Source organism: Macrosteles quadrilineatus, unplaced genomic scaffold (assembly GCF_028750875.1).
Source record: "Macrosteles quadrilineatus isolate MER2022 unplaced genomic scaffold, UCM_ALF_1.0 Scaffold_9__3_contigs__length_116548681, whole genome shotgun sequence".
Taxonomy (NCBI): Eukaryota; Metazoa; Arthropoda; class Insecta; order Hemiptera; family Cicadellidae; genus Macrosteles; species Macrosteles quadrilineatus.
This window is the reverse complement of record NW_026542602.1, coordinates 35,082,562-35,109,955: the sequence shown is the minus strand read 5'-3', so window position 1 is coordinate 35,109,955 and position 27,394 is coordinate 35,082,562. Positions and strand designations below refer to the sequence as shown.

The following is a 27,394-nucleotide window of genomic DNA, read 5'->3' as shown; positions in this document are numbered from 1 at the left end:
CTGAGCAGCTTTTGCCCCAATAGACAACAGCTCTGTGATTGAGGTAGATGGTGGTAATGTTTTTGAGACTGTGGGGAATGATAAAGATTTGGCCGCGATCGGGGAGGTTGATGATTATATTTTCGTTACCGCGGGAGATATATTCAGGACTTTGCCACAATTGCGTAAGACAAAGATGGTGTCCGTGACCGCAGTAGTTATTTAGGATTTTGTCACGTTCACGGAAGACGATGGTAATGTCATTGATTATACAAGATGCAAGATCTTGCAGAGGCTCATTCTGTGTTTGGGGAGGAGGGGGGCGCCTGTAAACCACCCACCCAGGTCGCCAATACACCATCCCACATAGCACAGAATATTTATTTGATATCAAATAAACGTTCAATATATCAAACTATGTCAAATCAAAAATTTGATATTTATTTGATATTCATTTAATGTTCAAAATGTCAAAGTCAAACAATGTCAAACTTTGAATATTTATTGTATCTTCATAATATCAAAGTCAAATAACATCAAATTTAGAATATTAAATGAATATTCTAAATGTTAAAAATTTGATTTTCTCTTTGAAAATTTCCAAATTAAAGTTTTGAAATTTTTTAGATTTAACTTTTAAATTTTTTTAGAGTAAAGAATTAGTCCCCAGCCTACAGTTTGTAACATGGAGGTCGGAGGTCAATTATCTCAAAATAATTAATAATAGGAAGGAACACTGAACACTGTAATTTTTAATTAATTGATGATGGATTTTGACTTTTCGCGGGGGGGGGGGGGGAGTTGTTGCAACATCTGATATTTTTCTGAATGTAGGCTTACTACACATTTCAAGAATAGTGAATAGGAAACACAGCTTTTTTAAAAGTTTTGTTTATTAATAAAAAAGTCAAACTTAAAGATTGGCCTTATCATTTTATTTTTACTAGTAAATTAAACCAAAAGTAAATTTAATTTTTTTAAAGTGTAATATAACTCTAAAAATATGTTAAGTATCTGGTTTGAGCTTGACTTGGGCCATTCGTATGAAAGGCACCAACTTAATTCTAACCTAACTCAGCTCAGCAAACAAAACAAAACATTACAACACGAACACAAATTACAAAATCCGTCGCGCGACCAGTGGTGGCCAGTTTACTCACTGTGTTGATTTATTTATTAACCAACAAATTGCCCATTTTGAGGGAAAGTACACGATTTATGTAAAATTTACCTATGACAACTAACTTGTTGAGTAGGCTACACAAGTAGTGAAAATAAACTATGGAAGCAACAAGAGCATCAAGAACAAGACATAACCTCAAATCAGTTAAATTAAGTGTTTTGATCTTTTGTTTAGTGTGTGTCACTGTTAGGAGTTGTTATTTTTGTGACTGGGTATTGGCATAACCTACACCGAACATCTTTTCACGTTTTGATCCTTTGGAGCATGTAGGTATAAAAGTCACTATACCTAGTAACATTTTTAAGTAGAAATATTTTAGGCCTTGGCCTTACCTAGCCCTAAGTTACTGTATAAATTAAATTGGCCAACTTATCATTCCTAATGCCTTAAGTATAAATAAATAAATCTGAAACCTCAAAATAGACAATCAGTTTTAGAGGAAGTATTTTTATGCATACAAATTAGGCCTAGGCATAAGCTACTAAGTTAGGCGACTTGCTTAGTTCTTACTGAACCAGTAGTTTATTTAGCTTAGGGCAACTTCCGGATGAAAATAGTGTTCAAAATATAGGCTAGTAAGTAGGACTAACTTACTGGTTTACAAGGCAAATGGAATACCATTTATTAATTTTGAAATATTACTAAGTTATGTGGGTTATATTTTACGTCAGTCACTAACTTGTTTAGGTAAATTCACCATCAAGAATAAGTTAACTTAATTTAGGCTAGCCTAGGCCTAACTTATTCTACCTCAACCAGGTTACAATTACCGGTATTATAAAAGAAATAGCCTAGCCTATTTGAAATCCATTTTCATTTTAAACTGAATTGGGGTACACTTCCGTATCTGTTGTCAAAAACAACTGAATGAATATATAACGATCGATATTTTCATTCGGTTGTTTTTGACAACAGTTAAGGAAAGTCTACCCCTGTATTGTCTCTTAAAGTCTTTTGTATTTTAGTTGTTGTTTGCTTCCTTTACCAACCAAAGATTAGGCCTAACTAATCTTAATAGACATTTAGGCCAGAGAAAGGTATGCATGAATTTAACTAAAAGTAGTTTTCTCTCCATTGTTTCAGTTGATAACTCTGCAGCTTTGGTGGAAGTTATTATTTGGTAGCAGTGAATAATTGACCTACCAATTCTCCCGAGTGACAAAGTGGCTGTCTAGCAGCCTGTAGGCTGGGAAGGAGGAATAAATTTTTATTTTGCAATCTGCATCTGAGGCCAGCTATCTTGCGTAAGTTTTTTTTTTGTTTATTTACAATCAGACATTAATAATAGGTAGACTTACATATATTTCAATTAGGTTTTCTCAAAGTATTTCTTTTTTGCCATAACGGGTACAGTTCCGCAGAGAACCTGCGATATATTATCGGATGAATAACATTATATATCAATAATTATCCGATTCAATACATCGTTCCCTATGTTTTTTCACTATGTAAACATCAAATTGAGTTATGATTTGCAGATTTGGTGATCTGGTTTTGCAATATTAATATCGAATCGGATATATATACCGTCCGATAATATATCGCAGGTTCTCTTGGGAACTGTAGGTAAGTTAGGCCCTACCGCCAAAACACAACCTAATTCATGATAGGTAAACCTATTGGGTATTAACGTAGCCTAAGGTTCATCACACAGTTAAGAGAGTTTCTCTTTTTTGTGACCCACTTATATAGGAAGTCTCTGATTTAACTTACACTAAATAAATATTCCGGCAGTGCTAACTTATGTAAAAGAAAACTGTATTAGTTGAATTTTTTTAAACGCACACATAGGCCTATACACACACCAATCTACATCCGACCGTTGCACTCATTTCAGTCAGTGCTCACCCCAATATTTGTCCGTTTAAGTGACTGAGGATTACTTTTACCACTACCTAGGTAAAAAATTTCAATTTTCAGATTTAGATTTAGCTTTAACAAGGCTACTCAAAAGAAGCAAAGACCATCAAAATATAAAACTGATTTCACTAACAATTTAATATGTGTACCTAGTTGTAGGCTATCCTGGGTGCTGATCAGGAAAATGAAAGTATACAAATTCTAGTGCTAATACTAATCTCTTATTATACAGAGGCAGTACCGGTACGCAAGAACACTAGGATCGTGGTGTAATGGAAAATATGTTGTTGCTACTATAATCAAGAATTGGCTTCGCCCAGCAAAGTTTAGGATTGATGCAAGGTAAATTTATTGTGTTAGACTATTTATAATTTAGGTTAAAGAAAAGATTGCTTATCTAATTAATGTACCTAATATAGAACTTAAATTTTATTATAATTAACAGAGTAGGCCTACATCTAACTACTGTGATGTTTTCTTTTACAATTGTGAATTTTCAGTGACAGGCTATGCAAATGAGCAAAACTTAACCCTCCGAGTGTTATTTGTCGAAATTTCCACACATAACTCACTTTGTGTAGTGTTTTGTGTCGAAATTTCGACTCACAAACACTGTTTACGGCGAAGGCTCTACGACTGACAAAATCGGATTGAACTGGATCGAGTTAGGTATCGTTTTATTTGGTAGATTCTAAGCTTTCTCCCGAGGTCTGTCTCTAAGCGCTTTTTTTCTCGAGCCGATCATAATTGTAGCAGACAGCTGACGTGCGTATTTGTAAACAGCTTGGTTAACCTCGCACCGATGACTGATGTGTTTTATTACGTTTATCATTGTTTTAGTGTTAAAAATCAAAAGTAGTGATATACGTGGTGCATTATAATAAGATTTAAGTGATTTTGAAGGGCTGGTTGATGATCCTGAAGAAGTAGGTAGTGATATTGATGTAAATTATCAGCCAGATTCCTAGCTATGGTAGGGCTATGCATTCTTAGCTAAACGCTATGTAGGCCTACTGAAATCTGTTTTTTGCCCATAACCTATTTATTTGCAAATCTACTTCCTTATATTATTATATATTTGTAATCCTCATAAAATTTAGAACAAAGCGGCTATTTTCAAATATTTATAGGCCTATAATTTATACAATTTCATTGAGCGCAAATTTATTTTTTTTTTACCTAAAATTTTTTTGAAACAAATGTTCCTCATGTTTTATGTATAATATTGAAGCCCATGATTTTCCAAACAAAATGGTATACAGAACAGTATAATTAACATTGTTTTTAAGTTTCTCAGATCCGTTTTAATAAAACCTTGCAAATGCGCAAAAAATAGGCAAACATTAAGGCCAAAACTAGGGACACTCGGAGGGTTAATTTGCGGTTGTATCCATCTCTTTTTTCTTTATTGTCAAGAACTCAATGCCTTATCGATAAATTTAATTATAAGGTACAGTTATAGTAAAAAAATAGGTCTTTAAAGTGTCTAACCAAGGGGTCTCCAACCTACAGCCTGCGGGCTACATCCGGCCCTCGTGCAGTTTTATTCCAGCCAGCAGAAAGCCAGCATACGTTTTTGAAAATTATTATTTTTTATAGCAAACACCAATGATATTCTCCCACGATTGCGTATACACGTGTGGTCATGTGGTCTCAGCTATACCGTGATCATCTCCCGTGATCTCGCCAAGACTCATGAGCATATTATACTGCAGTCTCGACGGTGCCACGATTGTCTTTTGCAATCCCAGCAACACCCGTCATTGTTGACCGTGATTTCCTTGAGGTGTAAAAAGAGAACGTTGTCAATGAATGCAGGCTCAGCCATGGGATATTTATTTACCTCGCGGCTCATACCATAATTAAGAGCAATTAACTGTCTTTTCCCCATTCAACAAAATTTGTGTACAATTCCCTGTCTCCAAGTTGGCAGGCTAACGTATTTAAATAGGAACATATTAAATGTCTCTCACTTGCTAAATTTTTCTCAATAGGCCTAGGGGAATATTAGCAGTAGTCAAGTAGCGGCAGATTAATTTAAATATATATATTTTAAATTGATCCTAATTGGCAGAACTACAAATTGAAATCTTAAACTAGCTGACATTTTAAGTGTCAAATTATATAGCCTATTCTCACTAAAAATCATTGCACTTTTTGTCAAAGATTTAGCTTAGAATGCGATTACTTCTTAACTGCACATCTTTCGTTAGAATTAGAGGCATTTATAATTTTATTTTATGAACAGAACTATATTTTAGATTATTAAAAAATGGAAACTGATGTAGTTTACTTGTTTATGGATAGATTTTGATAAAATTTGGCAAACTTATTTACTTTATCCTATACTATTGACGTATGCTCAAAAAAACTTTTTACCTTCTCCATAGCAGCAAACCTAAGCTCTTGTTAAATCTAATCTTCATTCGATTTTTATCTTGTATATTTTTTATATTATCAGCAAGTTAAGTTAGCTTATGACAGTTTAATTTTATAATAGAATGCTCTCATTTCGTCCGTAGTACACCTTAATTCCATTTTTTCATTATCAGTAAGTTTGGTTAATTATGTTAGGTTATGACAGTTTAATTTTATAATAGAATGCTCTCATTTCGTCGGTATCACAATAAGCCTCTAACAGCATCTGTGACAAACAACAACTACAATCGCATCGATAGTAGATGATGTTGTGATTCGATAGAGTAACGAACAGTTAACGTTAGTCGCTAAATCGGTGGCGTTTTTAGACGAAAAAGTGCTCACCGAGGAAAAAAAGGTTGGAGACCCCTTGTCTAACATATTATATTTTATCTATAGCTGTCTTAGAAAATAACTCTGTTGAACCTCTTTTACAGGAACAAGAGAAAAATCAAGAAAGCCATTTGGGAGATGAAGAAGACCAGAATTAATTTTTTTGTAAATTGTACATATCTTTTTATATTTGTATTTAAATAATTTTTAATTAAACTTATTTGATCATACAAACAACATTTTTTCTATAAAATGTTTTCCTTGAATGCAATTTTGTTTTAAACCAATATGTTTTGTGATATTTTTATTAATTGGATTATTGAAAATTTACTCCTCTTGTCAAAATAGCATATTTTTAAATACACTTTGAATCCAACCAAATTAACATTTAAGGATATTTTTGATAACAGAGATGAAAGAATGGTCAATTTAAAATGCTTTGTCAAATAAGAAATATATATATATAACTTATATCTATATTTACATTTTTGGGTAACCCAAGAACTCTAACAAACTACCTATAACTTCAGAATAATAAGTGAAATCAAGGTAAGAACAGTGGTCTGAACTGCTATTGTTTTAATCACCATAAAATTTGAAATGTGAAAAAATGCAACCTCATTCTTATAAACATATTTTACCAATAAATTTATAAGACATTTATTTTATATTCAATTTAATATTTATTTAATGTCAAATTAAGCGAGGTTGAACCTAAATTGACCATTTATTTGATATCAAATGAATGTTCGCGAATATCAATTTAATATTCGAATGTCAAAAATGTTATATCAATATTTATCACTATCATATTTAAAATGTGAATGTAAATTCAATCATATTCTCTTTATCATATTTTACCAATAAATTTATGAATGTCAAATTTTACATTTATTAGATATTCAAATTGAATATTCATTTGACGTAAAATTGAGTGACGTTTGAACCTAAATTGAACGTTTATTTGATATCAAATGAATGTTCGCGAATATCAATTTGATATTCAAATATCAAAAATTTGATAGCTATTTGATATCAAATAAATATTCGGTGCTATGTGGGATGTGACGGCCCTGGGAATATTATAATTTTAAACTGTTGATAGTTTATTTATGCATGATCTGTCTAATTGTTTATAAGCTGTTCTTATGTATAGTACTGTATAAATAAAATTAAATAATTCCTTATCTGTGACAAAAAGCGTCTGTAATTTGTATAATCTTTAATTTGTTTTGTGAAATTTCTGTATTAAATTTTAATACATAATAAAGTGATATTGCAGGGTTTAAGATGTATAGACCTCTTAAAATATTTGGTCAATCCAGTATAAATAAAAAAAATAAACAAACAACTAGACTCCGTCATGTCTATTCTTTGTTTACAAGATTAACTGGTGTTTAATTTCAAATAGAAACGTGTCAACTTAAAAAAAGATGCTTATTAATTTTTTTGTACTAAATCATTTTACTTAAAAATTTGATCGTTAATAATATTTAAGTAAAAAGAATGACAAGAAAAATAGGATGCTGTGAGATAAAGAGGGGAGGGAAAGAAATAGAAGGGGCGGAAAACAGGGGTAAGTGAGAGAGGACTTACCAGAGGGGTGAGCAGTGAATGTGATTCCTCCACTCTCCCAGTCTTCTCTCGTAGACACAGGAATGGACTTTGTGCTCTCAGACAGCTCTACTTCGTGCAGAACCTCGTTTATGTAATCTGAAAACATTAGACATTATTGCAGTATCACAACATGTGAGTTTAGATATTTTTTAAGACAAAGCAGGGCGGACAAACAAATTTCATAACAATTAGATAGTGAAAACGGAAAATTATTATACCTATCGCACAGGGCACAGACTCTTCCTCCACCATGAGCGATGTAGTACAAGATAGCAGTGGGGGCAGTGTTAGTCTTTGCCCTAGACACCAGCAAATAGTGCTAGACACCACTTAAGTGTGCCATTAAATGTTCCTCTAAACCTGACTTTTTTTTGCAGTTAAACTTTGACCAAGAACAACTATTATCTAGCTGAGCAGCCAAGTGGTTATAGTGCTTGCCTCATAGTCAGAAATTTGATGGTATGACCCTGAGAAAAGAAGCTATTCGTAGCTCTTTTGTGTAAAGGAAACAAAGCGATCATCTCATCCATTCTCATCCTTAAATCATCTTTATTTTTAACCTGAGAAGATAAAATGTCCTTCAAATCCAATCAAAAACTCACCATTGGCCAGCTGTTTGACTGTCCCGTTCTGCTGGATCCCGGGAAAACTGACGTGGTTCTGTTTGAGGCCCTGGAGCATCATGAAAGCGTCAGTTGAGGAAATACCTTAAGTCAAACATAGCTTAAATGTTATCCATCACACCGGATGTCATCATCATTGGATGTCTCTTTATAGCTACCGTATATCAAGGATAATGGTAAACTTGGCCACCTCAGAAAGCTAAGTTTCCTTAACTGTAATCATTGTTTCCCATGGAAACTAGAACATCCACTACCTGCCTTTTGCACATGTGCACAACATTCTGCAGACTCCTTAAGCCATATTTTCAAAGTTTAAGCACTTTTCTACATACACAAGTCACTCGTATGCCGGCCAGCCAACTATGTTAAATGTCTACCGTGTTATGTGTGTTTAGTGTATTTAAAAAAAATTACAACTTTCAATGAATTAAATTTAACGTTCCGTTTTGAAAGACTATAATTAGTAGTTGAAACTAGTCAACGAAAGTTCGACTGAGGAATTGTGGACTTCAAGGTAAGTAACCTGTTATAATTGATTACCAATTCTGGAAGTCTTCAACATGAACCTCAAATTTTTCAACTACGGTACTATGACAAGGCTAACTGTTGCATAGAGGTGGGAACCGGTTAGGGATCTGGTAAAGAAAGTAAAGAACATGGCATTGGTTTCAGATTTTTACAATTTTTTTTTTGCCTTTACTGATAAGCTCAATGGAGACCTTAATCAAAGGGCAGCCCTCTTTGTTTCTTATAACTTTTACCTTTTTAGCTAAATTTAGGGTAATGATTTTGACTGACTAAAAGACCCAACTCACCTTGCTAAGTCTCTTGCTTCTTCTGTGGTGATGTTTTTTCTGATCCCCGACCATCCTTCTCATGTTGTAGTGCATTCTATGAGGGAATATTTGTGTTGTCAGATCTCTATCATCAACTGCATGTCTGCTATAAGATAGCCTTCGATGCTGTAAAAAACACACTTAGCGTAATTCATACACACTATGTTTTTACACATTTTTGAAAAATTCATGACCTATCCAGGGTAAATTTGAAGACTTGCATTGTCCTCCTCTGTATCCAAATAAATCTGTATAGAGAGTTTAATATCAACAACAAATGTCACCTAGTAGAATAATTTGAATTCAAAATTTGTGATTTATTTAACTTATAGCTCATATTGAAACTGAAAAATATATGTCAATAACTCAATAATTACAATCACTTTCTTAGAAAAACTTTATAAATAAATACTTTATTGTCTTGACAATATAGATTGTATCGACAGTACAATTAGGTATGGTATTAAATAAAACTCTTTAAATTTTTATGCATTTTTTGTTGAAGTCTTCAATAGAGTAAATTGGATTTTCAGTAAGGATTTGTTTTAATTTTCTTTTGTATTCTTTTAATTTTAGGTTTTGAATAATAGTTGGTAATTTATTGAATAATTTTCTTCCGTTGTAATAAACATGTTTTTCATAAAATTTTGTTTGGTGGAAAGTAGAAGAAAATGTTTGTAATTTTCTCAAATCATAATTCTTCTCACATAATTCATCATTTTTCAAGAAATTCTCAAAATTGTTCTTTAAAAATAGTAATGTTTCATAAATATAAATTGAGTAAAAGGTCATAAATTGGTAATTTTTAAATAATTTTTTACAGGATTGGCGTGGTTTTAATTTGAAAATAATTCTTAATGCAGACTTTTGCAATTTAAATATTTGTTTGGTTTTTGATGAAGTTGAACCCCATATAGGTATTGCATATCTAATATTGGAAATAATTAGCGAATGATATACAGCGAGTAATGCGTCTTCACTACAGAACATAGACACTCTTCTTAGTATAAAAATAATTTGGGAAAGTTTTTTACATAAGTGTTCAATATGCGAGTTGAAATTTAAATTTTGGTCTATAATTAGTCCTAGGAATTTGATTGTTTTTACTTCATCTATATGTTGTTCATCAATTAAAATATTTAAGTTGAAATCTTTTTTAATTTTATCTCTGATTGAAAATTCCATAAATTTTGTTTTATTTACATTAATTTCTAAATGGTTTTCCATGAAGCATTGTGCTAGTTCATTTGCTTCTTCATAACATTTAATTTCCAATTCTTCTCTATATTGGCTGGATGTCAATAAGGTCGTGTCATCAGCAAATAATATTACTTCAGATAATTTTCTTGAATATGTCACATCATTTATGTATATTATGAATAAAATTGGACCTAGTACAGAACCTTGTGGGACACCTGATTTTGTTTCAAGTTTTTCTGAACTATAATATTTTAAAACTTTAATTTAAGTAAAAAACAAATATTGTAAGCAGGGATATTTTGAGTTGCTGATCAAATAGGTTGGTAACACTCACCCTTCTGCACGGCTGACACAGTTCCTCTGCTAACAGATGATGGATTTTTGCATCCGTCAAGTCTTTTTTGCTTGGATTGTACTCTAATTCTTGCAAGTCTATATTCCACGTACTTGTATCTAACTGTGAAAAGCTGTAACAGAGAAAAACATTTTGATTTCTCTAAATAAGTTCTGAAACCCTTTTAAACTATTGTTGAGTTAAAATACATTGACAATAGAAGTAAGCAAAATTTAACCGATACTCGCCAAAATAAAAATTTGTTGGGTCATTTACCATTTTATGCCACTATAATGTTCACATGTTTTTAGAAACTCATTCATCTCCAACTATTTCATAAAGTAGAACTTCAGTATCAAGTCTTTAACGACGGTTATCATTATCAAATAACATTTGTTACCAAGGTTGACTTCTTAATGAGGTTTGCAATTGCATGTAATTAAGGATAATACAGTTGAACCTCTATAAGACAAATTTCAAGGGGTACGGGAAAAATTCGTACAATAGAGGTATTCTTAATAAAGAGGGTTGTTTTATCGAGGTTTAATGCTGCTGTTATTCTTCTTATAGAGGTTTCTCCTCGCTCCAAGGTTTCTCCAAACAATGACTGAGGAAGGAGGAGGGATGGGTGAGGGTTTCATGTTGAGACAAGCTTCTGTTTGTTTTGAAAAGAGGTTAAGATTATGATAAATTCGTCTTATAGAGGTCACATTCGTCTTGTAGAGGTTTTGTCCTAACAATATTCGTTGTATAGAGGTTAATCAGTCCTAGCCCATGTCACAAACAAATTCGTCTTATGGAGGTTTTTAACTTAATTACTACGTTGTATAGAGGTGTTTTTAGCATTGACCTATATGAAAGTGTCAAGGGGATAAAAAAAAAAATTCGTCTTATCGAGGAATTTGTTTTATTGAGGTTCGTACAAACGAGGTTCAACTGTATAAAATTGGGGTATTTGAAAATGACACGTGTTATCAAAGGTCACTTGTTATCAAGGGCCACTTGATATCAAGGGCTACTTGTTATCGAGGCTCTGCTGTAATTTCAAGTATAGACCAAAAGTAATACATTTTAAATAGCTATCTGTGGCCAAATATACTTCGTTGATTTTTCTCTAGCAAATTTCACTCTCTAATCCAAGTTAGTGCTGCTTCATCAGGGTTAACAATTGTTGACTCAAGCAAACCCTTCTGACAATGGTTATTGATGAGAATCTTTCAAATGCAAGACTTATTATCTGAGTTTCAGCACCAATTTACTTGACTGAGACCATTCTTCTCTTGATTTTCCACAACCAAAATCAGTAAAACTCTTGTTTAAAAAGTCTACTCCTTATGGTGAAGCTGCATGCCATTAATACTTTAATGTTGATCAATCAGTGATTAAGGTATTATTTTTTCCTACCAATAATCATATCCTAAGGGTGTATAAATGTTAACTAGGTTCAATTGTCAAGGCTCTATTCTATATCAGCTGTCAGGCAGATAACAAAGGTGAAAGCCATTAAATGGTGAGATATTATTATAGAAACTACTTGAAAATAATCTCTACGATAATTACCTGCCATTCAGATTTCCTGCAGTGTAGTTCCTGAATATCGCAGACATGGACTCAGTCCCAGAAATATTGCCGATTGTTGAAGCGTTCCTCCTCATGTACTCCATCGCATCTTTCATTGCCAACTTGGAGTAAGTCTCGAGTATCTTTGGTTCAGCGCCTTGGTGATTTCTCAGCAAGTACGGCCGGATAAACTTGTTGTCAAACCTTTTAAATCTGGAAAATTTATAAATTCAGAGTCAGTTTCCAAGAAATAGAGCATGATTAAAGTACCTGTGGCTTATAAAAAGGGTTTGTGGTGAACAGTTTATGTCTGTGGATCTAATTTGATTAATTAATTGTTTAATTTTATTTATAGAATTATAGAATAATGTTCATGAGCTCATGGTTTTAATACCCAAAATGAAGCTAAAAATAACTAATAAAATCATTCAAGATACTCTAGATTTATTAGAATGAAATTGATTTAGAAAATGTCTTAGTGTTATTACCTAATTGAAAAATAATAATAATAAAATAGAAAGGAATTAACAAAATCTAGTGTATAATAAACATTTTTGTTATAGTTTAAAAAATTATCATTGTTAATTCAACTATGATTTTATTTCTCTCCAAACTTACATAGAATAAAAAAACCTGTTTTATGTAACCTTTTTTGCTATCACGGATTTGAGCCAGGTAAGCAGTTTTTACTTCTCTAATATAAATGGGTAGGCGTAAATACTAAACAATCTGCTACCTATCCTCATATTTGTAAAAAGGAAAATACTATTACCTGTCCCTCAAGTGGTGATTGCCATGATGACCTAGAATGTCCTCTATTCCTGCCATAGTGTGGTCCATAATCTGAAAATCAATGTTTTTAAATTATGATTTTTATAACTTTAAAATTACATAAAGTGATATGAATAGAGCAAGTACTTCACTTTTATGATGTAATTTTTAGTGGCATAATTTGGTAAATCTTTATGACATTGTAAAATTAAATATTTATAAAAGTAATACTTCTCGAACAGTATTTTTGGAAATTTGGACACTTCAATGTAGTCTACCAATACTAAGCATTTTTTAACACGTTCGCTGCTGAAAACCTTTAAACAGGCCTCGCCGCACGCTAATGAATCAGCGATTGCTATTGGCATTCATATATCTCAGTAACACGAATCACAAAAGAGCAGTGGTGATTGTTCTGGGTTACCCCGAAAGTGGACGTAGTTCACTGAAACACCCAAAGGTAGCAACACTGCCTGGATAAATAAACGGTGTCTTTGTTATATGGCTCGAATAGAGAAAATCACCAAAACTGGGACAAAAGCATTGCCAGACGGGATTTTACGGGAATGTTTAGTACCAACCTACACCAAATAAAGCCCGTATTCTAAGCTACAGCCTGCCAACAATAACAGTGTCCCCGGTCGAGTGCTGGGCTCAGACAGACGCAATATTTGGCAGGTGAGCACACTACTGATTTAGCAGTAAGCCGCGTGCAGTGCAATGCTAGTGCCGCGCTACTAGCTGCTATAGCAATAGGCTGCAGCGAATGTGTTAAGTTTCTTGATAGCCTGAAGATACAAGTAGGTTGTATTCTGTATTGTAATCTTTTCAGATTTATTAATTATCTTTTATTCAGACTAATTTGTGCATTCTTGGAAAAAATTATATCCTTATAATTAGATCTCAGAACATGCACTTTATCTAAAAAGAACAGCTTGTTTAGAAAGTGATCGTGGTTTTATATTGAAATATCATGGGGGTTTCTCAATTTCGAATTTCTTTCAAATTACAACAGATTTAAACACAAACTTATTGCAAATCAAATTTAAGTTTAAGTATATTGAAGTAATTCAAACCATAATAATGATGCAGAACTATCCACATTGCAATCCACAATTTTCGTCCAAAGTTAACACTCACCCTTTCATGGATCCTTTCGTTCATTGTGGGTTTTCTTTTCTCCGCTCTCTTTACGTTCAATATCCTTACAAGTGGCTTTATGGTGATTCCCTGTAAATACAGAAACTTATACATAATGTGATAGTGAACAAAGTATAAATTTGTACCTCTAGGAATTGGGATTGTGGTGATATTAAGTGTATTGAACGTAAACTAGAATAAGACAAAAAAAACTATATCTTCTCGTCGTAGTAGCCGAAAACTATGTGAAGGAAAATTTATGTTCCTGCCATGTAAAAATTGCATTTTGTGTTTGATTTCTATTGAAAAAGCGCCAGCTGCTGTTGTCCTCTCTTGCCAAAAATCTGGCTTTCCAAATATGGTCCTAGCTTAAGAGCAAAACAAAGCCACCCAAATCATGCTACTCATACCACATCCATCTACCATAAATCTTTGGGTTAAAATGTCTCAATATGATTTAAAGATAAGTGATAGGTACCTGGAAGAAGACGGTGAAGTATATGACGGCGATGGTGGTAGTTACCAACATTGGCTGTAGCTTGACATGGTCCGGGCTAATGAGCAGGACAAGGGCAAATGCAACGGCACCTCGTAAACCACCGTACGACATGACGAACTTGTCTACCTTGTTTAGCTTGTAGAGACGGAACCTGTTGACGAGGGCTGTCAGAATCATCACACCTGAAACGTAGACGTAAATATTTGTAGATTACAATAGCTTTCCCTTCCCGAGCATTGGCCGTATATATAGGCAACTCAATCTGTAGGTCACAAGCATATATATATACGCCAAAACATGTTCATAAAACTTGTAAACAAGTTATTTGGATAAAAAGTGTCTACATCAGATAGAAGTGGAAAAACATCAAAATTTCAAAATAAATTTTTTTTAACCTCAACCAAATTATTGATTGCGTAGTGAGTAGGGCTTCGCCATTTGAGAATATGGTTAATTGAAATTTCAGCAACTTATTGGCATTAAATTGGTGCTATTAGTATTTTCAGACTGTATATGGGCATCGATCATATTGCAGTAATTGTATGTTGGTATAGTGACTGAAATAAAAAAGAAATGAGAAATACATTTTAAAAAATTATAAGTTACGCAAGTTAAAAGTAAGATGGCAAGCAATTGGAAGGTGACAATTAACCCTAAACTACCAACGGCTGTAGAAGTAAGAATAACTTTATAGCTTACTGGTATAATATTTTCAAACCTCAGAAAAATAATTTGGATTTCCACGGTTTGAAACTGTACTGTCTCAGATGTCATTTATCATTGAGCCTTAAAAATGATAAGGGTTATCAGCTGATAACCAGCTGATCTTATATTCAGCAACGAGGCTATCATCTCACTCATTTGACCATTGAGTATTTGGTAGAACCAGACATACCATCCTCATTAAAGTTTATCACCCATTTAAAAATCAAAATGGATGTAGTTGACGGACTGACAGATTATGCTGATGTAAGTCACAGATTTCTGATGAATACTTGGGTTTATTCATGTTGAAGCCTTCCAGAATTGGTAATAAATTATAACAGGTTACGTACCTTGACATCCAAAATTCCTCACCTCAGTCAAACATCTGTTGACTAGTTTTGACTACTAAGTAGTCATTTTCAAAACGGAATGTTAAAATATTTCATTCATTGAATGTTGTCAAATCTTCTTAAATACATTGAACACAAACACAACACGAACATGGTAGAACACATTGACGCTTAATGAAAAACTTAATTATGGCTCAAATAAATTATTCAACACAGTTTTAGATTACTTTGGTAGCAATTATATTAGCAACATTAGTCCTGCAGGCACAGTTGATAAACGGAATGGAGTGAGGTAAACAGTCATCGTCGACCAGTTCAGTGACGTGTGCTGGCCGGCCAGCTATGTTACGTCTACCGTGTTCGTGTTGTGTTTGTGTTCAATGTATTTAAGAAGATTTGACGACATTCGATGAGTGAAATATTTTAACATTCCGTTTTGAAAATGACTACTTAGTAGTCGAAACTAGTCAACAGAAGTTCGACTGAGGAATTGTGGACGACAAGGTAAGTAATCTGTTATAGTTGAATACTTGGTGTTTTAAACCAAGTCAAACTAATAGGTTGCACTTTAAGCTATAAAATCTGTTATGCCCCATCAACTATCTCAATAAGAATAATAAAAAGGAAAAGAGAATTTTAGACACTCCCACAATCTTTGACTTGGTTACTATGTAGACTCACCCACAGCTCTGTAGAAAGAGCAGAAGGTGATGGTGAGAATGACAAACCATGTGTTCCAAGTATGTTTGTCACTGACGGTGGCGACTCCGAGGAACATGAAGATAATTGTCTCCGAAGAAGAACTCAACATCTTCATGGCGTACTTGACAGTGGTGTGGGACTTGTGAGAGATGTTGGCCTCTACGTAGTTCTTCATAGTGATCCCGCAGAAAGTGATTCTGGGGAACATTGGAAATGTTAGTATGAAATTATAATGCAAGGATTTGAATAGCATGAAGAGTCAGAAAGCTTTTTGCATTCTAAAAATAACTTGCCTCCATCAACTATTGTTTCTGATCATTGGGCTTTGAATAAATGATCCTGACTGATGAAAAAGCTGATCTTAGTCAATATCAAAGCTACAGAGATAATCTCATACCATTCTACACTTATATTTGGGTTGAAATACTCACCTAGGTGGTGTTCCTATCTCAATGATTGATAATTGATAAGAATTCAAACGGTTCAAAGTAGTCTTGTTTGTCTACCCTACATCCTTACAGTGTGTAGAGTTTTGTTTGTAATGAAAGCACTCCCAAATTTTAAAACATACTCATTAACAGAAAAGAAAACGGCAAAATAATTCCTAAAACAAGGCTGAGCATGGAAACTTTACTTTTGTACAAATCACAGTAGGTATAATGTGCATGTATATGTTGTGATTTCAAAAACTCCCAATGGTTGATCTATAGGAACACATGTCAGGATATAAGATATGTGGTGGGAAGGAAACCAAATTTGTACCCCAAAGTGTCTCTGTTTATCCAACTCACGCCAATATGCCGGACATGTGGAAAATTTCAGCATTGAGGTAGGCGAGGTAAGCCATGACGAAGATGAAGATGGGCTCGATGACTCTGACTTGGTTGGTGAATCTGGTGACAAACGCGGTCAGGAAACCCCACACAACACCGATGACGGTACCACCCACCGCCACCACGAAAAACGAGGCAACGCCAGAGGCAACATCACGGGCCTGGATGTTGGATGGTCCCATCTCTGTATACGCCTCAAACATGTGGTACAGTACCTGTGAACATCATGGGTGTGGGATGGAACGTTTTTGAAATGTGTCTAACAACTAAACCTCAAAATGTTGTGCTATGTTTATATCTCTTACACCTTTACGTGCACAAAAAATGGAACATAGTCCATTCTATGCTGTAGCTGTAGTTCTCCTGCTGAATAACAGAACGCCACACCAACATGTTGGATGTTACATCTGAACCTGTTCTCTTTAATAACCAAGTTAGGTTAATTTATGTTGGACCACTTTTGAACGTGCAACCTAATTAAACTAGTGGACCTTTTCCTATCACAATTGAAACAAATTTAGTACTCTTTTAAAAAACGCCAACAAACTCCAACGGCATAGAAAAACATAAAAAATAAACAGTATGCAGTACTACAGTAATAGCAATTGTTAACTTTGAGACTAATTCCAAACTCTATTTACAGAGCATGCTTTTAATAGAGCATGCTCCAACAGAAAAAAAATCAAGCTGGTTAATAATTCATTACTTCTTACAATAACAATTCCCCTTCTGAACTTCAACACCATTTCATTAAACTTATCATTTAATAACAATTAAGAAGTACTTAAATAAATGAGATGTATAGTTTAGAGTATCTGGATGAAAAAATCTCAAATCCAACCAACAATCAACTTACAACAGTGACTGCATCATTGAGCAGAGACTCTCCGAATACTACGATGTACAAGATCTCGTTGACATGGATCTCTTCAAACACAGCCAGAACTGCGACGGGGTCCACAGCGGAGATGAGCGCAGAGAACAGTAGCATCTCTAGGAGTGGAGTTGGGAAACCGTAGATACCCGTCTGACCCACCAACCAGAGGGAAACTCCTGGTCAAATAGTGTCAGTGAATAAAAAGACTGCTGATTATTACAAAGTACACAGAGAAATTTTGGTAACATAGTTGTTTTTTGTGAGGGGGTTGGGGTACATCTTTAGTTTTACAACCAGATAGTAAAGAAAAAATCGTAAAATCTATGTAAAGTAAAAGAGCAGCATATAGTCAACACAAGCACACTAATTTTACAGACTTTTAACGCCGAAACAATACTAAAACTTTACACTAGGGATAGAACTAGAAGTCTACTTGCACTAAACAAAGTGAATGCTAGAGCCAATTCCCGACTCACCTATTGTCAAGGTGTTGAAGACAGTTCCGATGACAGCGAAGACGAGGATGGTGCCGATGTGGTCGAAGAAGAGTCTGTTGGGCATAAAGTAGCCGGCGTCCAGGATGATGGGTGGTAGCATGTAGAGGAAGAATGTGTCGGGTGTTAGAGGAGAGATGTGAACACTCGAGGCACCATAGAGCAGCAGTCCGATCACCACACCAACCACGATCAGCAGACACGACTCGGGGAAGATCTGGTTCAATCCCGGGGCCATGTGGAACCCTGCAACATTAAAAAGACCTTAAGATTTTGATAAAAATGACAAAGCAGGTCAGAAGCATTTCGATGGTTGAAAACTGGATTCAGCTGTCCTTGAGTGTTGGGCTTTTAATGAATGGTCTCAGCTATACAAATCAACTGATCTTAGTTAGTGTCAAAGCGGAAATCTCATTCATCTCATCCACTCAATAATCATATTGCTCTTAAAATACGAACCCTATTGGTTAGCGTTGTACTAACCAAATAATTTGTACTAAGTGTAAAACTGTTATCTGATTTTGTAGAGCCATTTTTGTAATGCATAATATTGAATTTCTTTTGAAAAACTACGGTAGATTTTAATTTTTGCAAACATGGCTGTTGATGACACATGACTGTTAATGGACTGTTAATTATAACTGAGGTTATAGTGCTGCATAACAATCAGCAAGTGCCAACTAGATCCTAAGCAAATTCAGTAGCTTTATGACAAAACGACTCAGCTCTTCATGATCATTGGCCTTTGTTTATATGATCCTGACACAGAAACAGCTGACGTTTCTCAGCTGAGCAAAGAAAGAGTTGCTGACATCAACCTTCATCAATATTCAGCTTCAAAAGTAGGCACACAAAATGTTTTTATTTACCATAACTTAATATCACCAACACGATTTTGAGATGGGTGTGGTATAAGGGAGATTTCTTGTGTACATATAATCACTCCACTAAAGACAGTGATGCATTTTGTGTACTTATTTTAAGCTGGATATGAAAGCAAAGTGATTGTATAATGGAGTGGGATGATTTGTGTAATGTTGAAGATAACCTTCTATGCAACTGAAATCAGCTGTTCCATTAGACAGGACATAAATCAATGGTAAAGAACAAAACTATATGATCAGCTTTAAACCAGGGGCCCTCACACTATCAATATTACTGTCAATATATGTTAGTATTGACAGTAATATTGAGACAAAAGGACAAAAGGTAATACTATTGTATTTGATTACTATTTCTTAAAATCCACCATCAATACTGTCTATACAGGTCATTCTCTTTTAATATTATTGACAGTGATATTTACAGTGTATCCACCATCCGTGTTTATTATTTTCCCTTAAGAAGCTGCTAACTTTTCTCAGGATCAAACCAAAGACCTTTTAATCATCAGTCAAGCACTATAACTATTACACAGGTATTCAAAATTGAATTAAGAATTCCCAACAAGATAAGATTACTCTGAGGTAAGACTAACATAATTTATTTAAAACTAGGATAAACCTTTGAAAGATTTTTCCCCAATTTTTTCAACTGTCAAATGAATTACTTTTAGCACTCTTCATAACTACCTCACTTATATAAGCCAACTGTGACATTTATGTAAGGTGAATATCTCTTATTCAGATGCTACAATTATGTAACAAGGGTTGTATAACATGTTTGTTCCGCTTCATCCCCTCATAATTTGTTTGCACTTTTCATTCCACTAAAAGCTATATTTGTGAGAAACATGATATTATGTGTTCGTAATTTTGTCTGTCTAAAATAATTTACATAAAAAATTTATCTGAATGAAATGCTATGCCGGTAGTACAGTTACTGGCTTATTTGCATTAAATATTAAATAGTTTTGATTTAAAATTACTGCAAGGGATAGTTTCAATTTGTTTTCTTTCCAACCAAATACTGACTCTCAGGCTGGTCAGGATGGTTGGATCATCAGGATTTCTTATACTGTATAGCTTAGCGAGATTCTGTTGTGAGAACAGTTTATTTCATAACACCTGTTAATTTCTATTAATTATAATCATATGTTTATTTGTTATTCTATGTTTGTAAAAAGGTAAATAAAGTTAGTTGAGTTTGAGTTATGACATAAAACAGTGCATCCAATTAATTCTTAGTAAAATAGTACATGGTGGCAGCGGTGGGATTACAAGTCTTGAACCTCGTAGTATCATCTCATTATCAACACTTAGCTCATCCTTAACTGAATTATATGGTTTTAGGCCATCTCGTAATGATGTCTTAGAAGGCCAACCTTGGATGATTATTTTTTTCAGTTCACATAAAGTCGGATCTTTATTTTGTTCCTCCAATACTTTAGCAACTATGCAGTCGTTTATATCAATGGACGACAAAACCATTTGAAGTTCTTTTACGTTTTTTGGGCAGTCCATTTTGCTTCCCACACCATTCCCTGACAGACCATGGAAAACACTTGCAATGGATTTATTCAAACTTGAAGGCGTTTGGTTTTTGACTGTGACAGATTATTACTCCAGATATTTTGAAATAGCTGAATTAGAGTCATTAACATCACGAGAAGTAATAATGAGATGCAAAGCCTTTTTCTGTCGACATGGCATTCCAGAAGAAGTTAGGTCTGACTGTGGGTCTCAATTTCAAGTCCTTGAACATTCAGATTTCAAGACATTTTCCAAAGTTTATGGCTTTAAGCATATAACAAGTAGCCCAAAATTTTCCCAAAGCAATGGAGAGGCCGAAGCCGCAGTGAAAATCGCCAAAATGATTCTAAAGAAAAATGTGGAAGACCCTTATTTAGCACTTCTAGCCTATCGAACGACACCCCTCTGGAATGGGTACAGTCCCTCTCAGCTTCTCATGAACAGGCGATTACGGAGCACATTGCCTCAGACAGGACATTTGCTTTGTGGAAAACCAGATCTAAAGGATCTTAAGGGGAGAGAAGAAACATATCGTGAGAAGTATAAACACAACTATGATAGAAGGCACAAAGTGCAAACTCTCAATCCTCTTCATATAGGAGACCCAGTTTGGATTGTGGACCTTAGAAGACATGGCAAAATTGTGAAAATCCTGGACAGCCCTCGTTCATATATTGTTGAAACTGATAAGAGGAATGTGAGAAGAAATCGATTCCACCTCAAACTTGCCCCTTATTTAAGAGAGGAAAACAGTGAACAACATTTGTCTGAGAATGCACATCAAACAGAACCATACAACCTTCCAAAGAGAAATATACACAAACCAATAAGCTGGTTGAAGAACTTTCAAACTTAAAAGGGAGGATGTTGTGAGAACAGTTTATTTCATAACACCTGTTAATTTCTATTAATTATAATCATATGTTTATTTGTTATTCTATGTTTGTAAAAAGGTAAATAAAGTTAGTTGAGTTTGAGTTATGACATAAAACAGTGCATCCAATTAATTCTTAGTAAAATAGTACAGATTCTAAGAAACTTTTATTAACAATCGACACAACAATATACCTTACCTTTATAAACTTTTTCAATACAATTCTTAACTTTGCATAGTTTATTTGCGCGATGATCAGTGTAGCTTAGATAGGTTGAAAAATATAAATTGGAAGAGTAATTCTACATAAAATGATAGTGTAATATGAGATGCTCGTTGTTTGCTTTTAAATTAAAGTAGTGGTAATTGATTGCTAGATTAAAATCAATTCTAAGAGAACTTCTTTCATTGAAATTATTAAATTACTTTTTGTTTTTTATTGTCAAGTACAATTCGAATAAATTACTATTAATGCCAATAGGAATTACCTTGGTTTTGGATTGTTCACGCAATTGATATTGATATTGATATAGATATTTTGTTGTAATGTATACATTTTAATGAGATCGATGTTTATTTAAATTGAAGCATTACATTAATTTGTAATCAATTATTACAGAATAAAGGGTATACTCTTTATTTTGTGATTATATGTAAATGTAATGAAGAGATCCTCTTGAGTCTTATTATTTTACCCCAAACAAGGTCTTTGTACCTTGAACTTAATTGTTAGTGTAACCATTTTAGTGTAACCAAAAATAAAACACAATAAAGATTCCTTTGATTAAATCAAGTTAAAACATTTTAGTTAGTATTAAAATAAATTAATCAATATAGATTGTTTTTGTACAAGCCGAGCAGAAATTAAATCAGTCAGAAAAAAAAAAAACTAAGCACCAAATTATTTTAGTAAAAATAATATTACATCAGTGTAATTGGATTTATATCACAGTTAGGTATATTGGAATCATTATAACATAAAATTACAACGATTTATTAGATGCATGAAAAATAAAACAAAGTTACATATTGGTTATAAAGAATATCCAGACAAAAACACAGTGATTGATTAGCATGTGTATAGGTTGGGGCTTTTGAGGGGAAGGTTTTGGGGTGGAAGTCAATATTTCAAGGTCGCTAGCATTGCAGCAATCCCTCCTACCTCCCCCTACCATTACCAACAGCTGATTACCTCCCCCAACTAGATCAGCTGACTACAATAATACCCTTCCCATTCCTATGCGGGAGAATAACACCAATTAAAAAGTAGAACTAAGAAGGGGAGTGCTGTTTTATTAAATTTTGTACAGGACACTGGCAACATTAAACAAACTAGACTGAAAAACATTGCTTGCAAATTTAATTTTCTCAGTGCTACTGTGTTCACTGGCCAATATTGAAATAAGTAGGTTGAGCGGTATAGTTGAGCGGTGTTCAACTATGAAATTAGATTAAATCAGCTACATTGTTTTGAGAGGACAAGCTATTCTGTTTATACTGCTTTATAGTTTTGATATTACGTTTATGATTGTAAAAACACTGAATTACTTTACAAAGGAAACTAAGTTGAACAATTTATATTCACACATGTTGATAAAGAATTACAATTAATAAAATTAAATAATATACCATGAGCACGGAAACTATGTTCTCTTATACCAACGTTGTTTTCAACTTAACGTCATTGAATCACGTCCATAAAACAGCTATCGTAGACGTATATGGATGAAGTTGCAGGGTGAGTGTAGAATGGAATAGTTCACCTGTGTAGCTTTGTCATTGACTAATGTCAGCTGTTTCTGGTCACAATCTATACTTTATACAGTACGAGTTTCCTTGGGTTTCCTTGTTACACACCTTTTTCAGCCCTCCTACTCAACCGATTATTACGTCTGATGTTTCATTGTGAAGCTTATGAAAAAAAAATCTAACGCTAAGGGGGGCGAAGTTCTAAAGAAAACAACAGTTTTTTCATCACTCTGTTAACAGTTGTTTTCTTTACAACTTCGCCCCCCTTAGCGTTCGATTTTTTTCAGGATTTGCTTTCAAAGATTCAGTGACCAACTTTCTCTATAACGATTTTAATGGGAACAGCTGGTCTTTCAGTAGAATTTTAACCACGGTCAGATTGTAAAAAGAGGCAAAGCAGTTTACGAAAATTGATTCTAAAATAGGCTACTTTTTATAACTGCAACCTGATTGAGGTAGGTAAATCACTCTTCTTGTTATAGATCTAAAAGCAGAAAATTTAATAACAATTTGTAGTTTTAATCAACTCTCTACAACAAATATAACAAAGTGAAAGAGTAATTCAATTTACGGCAAAACGAGTTTCAAACCCTATAAAAATTCGCAATTTGTGCATGGGTGTTTCGTTATATATCAAAAGCCCACTGATCAAGGATAGCTGGGTCCAGTTTTGAAAGAGTAGTGAAATTCGGTTGTGTTTTGTGACTGCAGTGAAACTTCAGTGTTTGGTGATTACTTCTCTCTCGCCTCTAGCGACCTGAGTAATCACATCAAGTACCATCACACCATCTCTTGGTGTTCTTTGTTGATGTAGTGTTGAAAAACTTAGGTTTTGAACGAGATCTTAAAATCGATCAGGACTTTGGTCAGATTATGGGGATTCATAGAAAACATAACGTTACTTTGTATTAATTCGTGAACATTTATGTTTAGTATATGATACTTTTATATTCACTATTTTGTATTGTTACCAACCAGCTGACCAAATTAGAGTAATTTTTTTCCAAAATACCTCTGGAATGGTTTTGAATATTTCATACATAGATTTACAAATCATGTTCATAGGTAAGAAATAAACACGAAAATGACGTGCTCGAAAAGCTTGGAAATCTGCAAGAAATGAATATTATATCATGGGAAACAGTTAATTTTTACTAGCAACCGTTTAACTACACGAAGTTATTGTTACACGAAACTGCATTGTTCATTTATATGCATTTTATGCTAAAGAAGTTCTTTTTATCCCTTGGGGTAAAATTATTGAGCGGAGCGAGCGAAGCTCTTATACGTCGACTCTTATGCATTTCGTAATACGCAAACTCCTCCTAGACGGCTGAATCAATCGTTTTCAAATTTTGCATGGTGATAAAGACCATATCGGTGAGTGCCAACATCTATATGGCGTTAAAAAAATCTCTCAGGAATCCGCCCCACTGGGTCTCAAAGTTTCAATGTAATCCTTATGGAAGCAGTATTTGACAGTTTGACACATAAACAAAAACATATGATCAGCTGTTGACTTTTGAATGCAGTAGATAAAGAAATAGCTGATAGCATTAATCCACAGATATTAGAAAGAAACGGTATGGATCATAAATATAATCAAATGACGTCACTAGCTTGAGGTCCGTGACGTAGGAAGTGGTGAAGGAAGTAGTAAAGGCAAGTCGTCCGGAGTGTGGGATCAATAGATTAAGGTATTTTCAATCCAATAATGCTAAGGGAAGGGAGGTAAACAGGTCCGTGACGTAGGAAGTGGTAAAGGAAGTAGTAAATGCGAGCTGTCCAGAGATTGGGAACTGTTTATGACCAATAGATTAAGGTATTTTCAATCCAATAATGCTAAGGGAAGAGAGGTAAACTGGTCCGGGACGTAGGAAGTGGTGAAGGAAGTAGTAAAGGCGAGCTGTCCGGGGTATGGGATCTGTTTGTGACCATTAGATTAAGGTATTTTCAATCCAATAATGCTAAGGGAAGGGAGGTAAACTGGTCCGTGACGTGGGAAGTCGTGAAGGAAGTAGTAAAGGCGAGTTGTCCGGGGTATGGGATTTGTTTATGACGATTAGATTAAGGTATATTCAATCCCAAATTGCTATGGAAAGGGAATGAAACAGTTAAAGGCGAGCTGTCCGGAGTGTGGGAACTGTTTATGATGATTAGATTAAGTTATCTGCAATCCTAAAATGCTACGGAAAGGGAGGGAAACAGGTCCGTGACGTAGGAAGTGGTGAAGGAAGTAGTAAAAGCGAGCTGTCCGGAGTGTAGGAACTGTTTAGGACGATTAGATTAAGGTATCTGCAATCCAATAAAGCCAAGGGAAGGGAGGGAAACAGGTCCGTGACGTAGGAAGTGGTGAAGGAAGTAGTAAAGGCAAGCTGTCCGAAATGTGGGAACTGTTTATGACGATTAGATTAAGTTATCTGCAATCCTAAAATGCTACAAAAAGGGAGAGAAACAGGTCCGTGACGTAGGAAGTGGTGAAGGAAATAGTAAAGTAGAGTTGTCTGGAGTGTGGGAACTGTCTATGACGATTAGATTAAGGTATCTGCAATCCTAAAATGCTATGGAAATGGAGAGAAACAGGTCCGTGACGTAGGAAGTGGTGAAGGAAGTAGTAAAGGCAAGCTGTCCGGAGTGTGGGAACTATTTATGATGATTAGATTAAGTTATCTGCAATCCTAAAATGCTACGGAATGGGAGGGAAACAGGTCCGTGACGTAGGAAGTGGTGAAGAATGTAGTGTGGAGTGTGGTCAATGTCTGTGGCAATTAGATTAACGTATCTAAAATGCTAAAATGCTATGGAAAGTGATGAAAACAGGTACACGATGTAGGAAGTGGCTTAGGAAATAGTGAAGTATGAGCATATGGTAGGAACCGTCTGTGGCAGTTAGATTAATGTATCTGAGGCCCCTCGACGTTCAAAGTATAGTGAAGGAAGTAGTAAAGGCTGGCAGTGCAGAGTGAGGGAACCGTTTCGGCAGTTAGATAAATGCATCTAATACTTAAATGTTATGAGAAGGGAAGGAAACAGGTCTATGACGTTGGAAATGGCGCATGAAGTAGTAAGGCTTGCAGTGCAGAGTGTGGGAACTGTCTTTGACAATTACATTAATGTATCTGCAATACTTAAAGTCCATGGGAAGAGGGGAAAACAGGTCCACGACGTAGGGGGTGGTGAAGGAAGTAGTAAAGGTGAGCAGTGTTGAGTGTGGGAATGGATTAATTCATCCGCAATTCTAAAATGCTATGGGAAGAGACTGTAACCTGTAGGTTAAAATTATTACGAAACACGAATCGATACATATTTCGATACATGCAATCGTTTACAATAGCAATTTACAAATGAGTTGACAACAGCTGATTTTTACTCATAAGAGGCTAAAAACGATTTTTACTCCCTAAAGATACTTTTACTGCTACATACGATTGTTTTTACTGCAGTATTACAAAAACAATATAATATGAACCCTTGATGACTCCGCTCAATTTTGTGGATGCCTCTGCGAACGCCACCTAGTTATTATCTGGAGTCTAGGCCAGCTATCTGCCTTTTTACTTTTTAACCTGATTTTGAGGAAGAAAAAGTTTCATAAAAATGCGTATTAAAATATTCTTATTGTAATTAATTTGTGTTTATCATTAAGTAACAAACACAGGGCAAATAGGTAAACACCTTTTATTTATAAAAAATATGGAAGAAAATTTGAAAGATTATTTATACATAAAACTGTATACACACTTTTCGTCTAGTGATATAGTTAGCTGCGAATATATAGTCAATCATAATTAAAATGCATACTGAACCAACGTGTCTTTTCTCAGCTACCGTACCACCTAACTTATTATACCAAGTTCAACCTTTCTCATAGCCCAAAATCATCAAATCATAAACTGAAAATTGTATCGCTGTACTTGTTCAACTTCATTCCATACTAGACATAAGTAGTAGACAAGTTAAATGTAAGCCAGCAAAACGTCTGCATGTTAACGGCATGCATGTCGCAATGCGACCACTGTGTCGTGACCATTTTGACCACTTCTCCA

General features: G+C 34.4%; 1 protein-coding gene and 1 long non-coding RNA gene across 6 annotated transcripts in view; one reads left to right on the top strand and one right to left on the bottom strand.

Annotated features, from left to right (window-relative positions):
- Positions 1–27,394, bottom strand: part of LOC129004470 (probable Na(+)/H(+) antiporter nhx-9) — a 114,673-nt gene that overhangs the window by 26,621 nt on the left and 60,658 nt on the right. For all 5 annotated transcript variants that reach the window (XM_054433068.1, XM_054433069.1, XM_054433070.1 and 2 more), the window contains exons 2-13: positions 18,297–18,560; positions 17,800–17,996; positions 16,902–17,158; positions 16,090–16,307; positions 14,333–14,535; positions 13,855–13,944; positions 12,716–12,786; positions 11,944–12,156; positions 10,384–10,516; positions 8,829–8,975; positions 7,993–8,062; positions 7,370–7,486 (exon numbers count right to left, since the gene is read on the bottom strand). In XM_054433068.1, coding sequence (XP_054289043.1) covers positions 7,370–7,486; positions 7,993–8,062; positions 8,829–8,975; positions 10,384–10,516; positions 11,944–12,156; positions 12,716–12,786; positions 13,855–13,944; positions 14,333–14,535; positions 16,090–16,307; positions 16,902–17,158; positions 17,800–17,996; positions 18,297–18,560 — 1,980 coding nt within the window. The remainder of the gene's footprint in view (positions 1–7,369; positions 7,487–7,992; positions 8,063–8,828; positions 8,976–10,383; positions 10,517–11,943; positions 12,157–12,715; positions 12,787–13,854; positions 13,945–14,332; positions 14,536–16,089; positions 16,308–16,901; positions 17,159–17,799; positions 17,997–18,296; positions 18,561–27,394) is intronic.
- Positions 1,045–6,067, top strand: LOC129004472 (uncharacterized). Its single transcript, XR_008491721.1, has 4 exons — positions 1,045–1,428; positions 2,246–2,406; positions 3,255–3,364; positions 5,878–6,067. It is a non-coding gene; the product is annotated as an uncharacterized LOC129004472 (long non-coding RNA).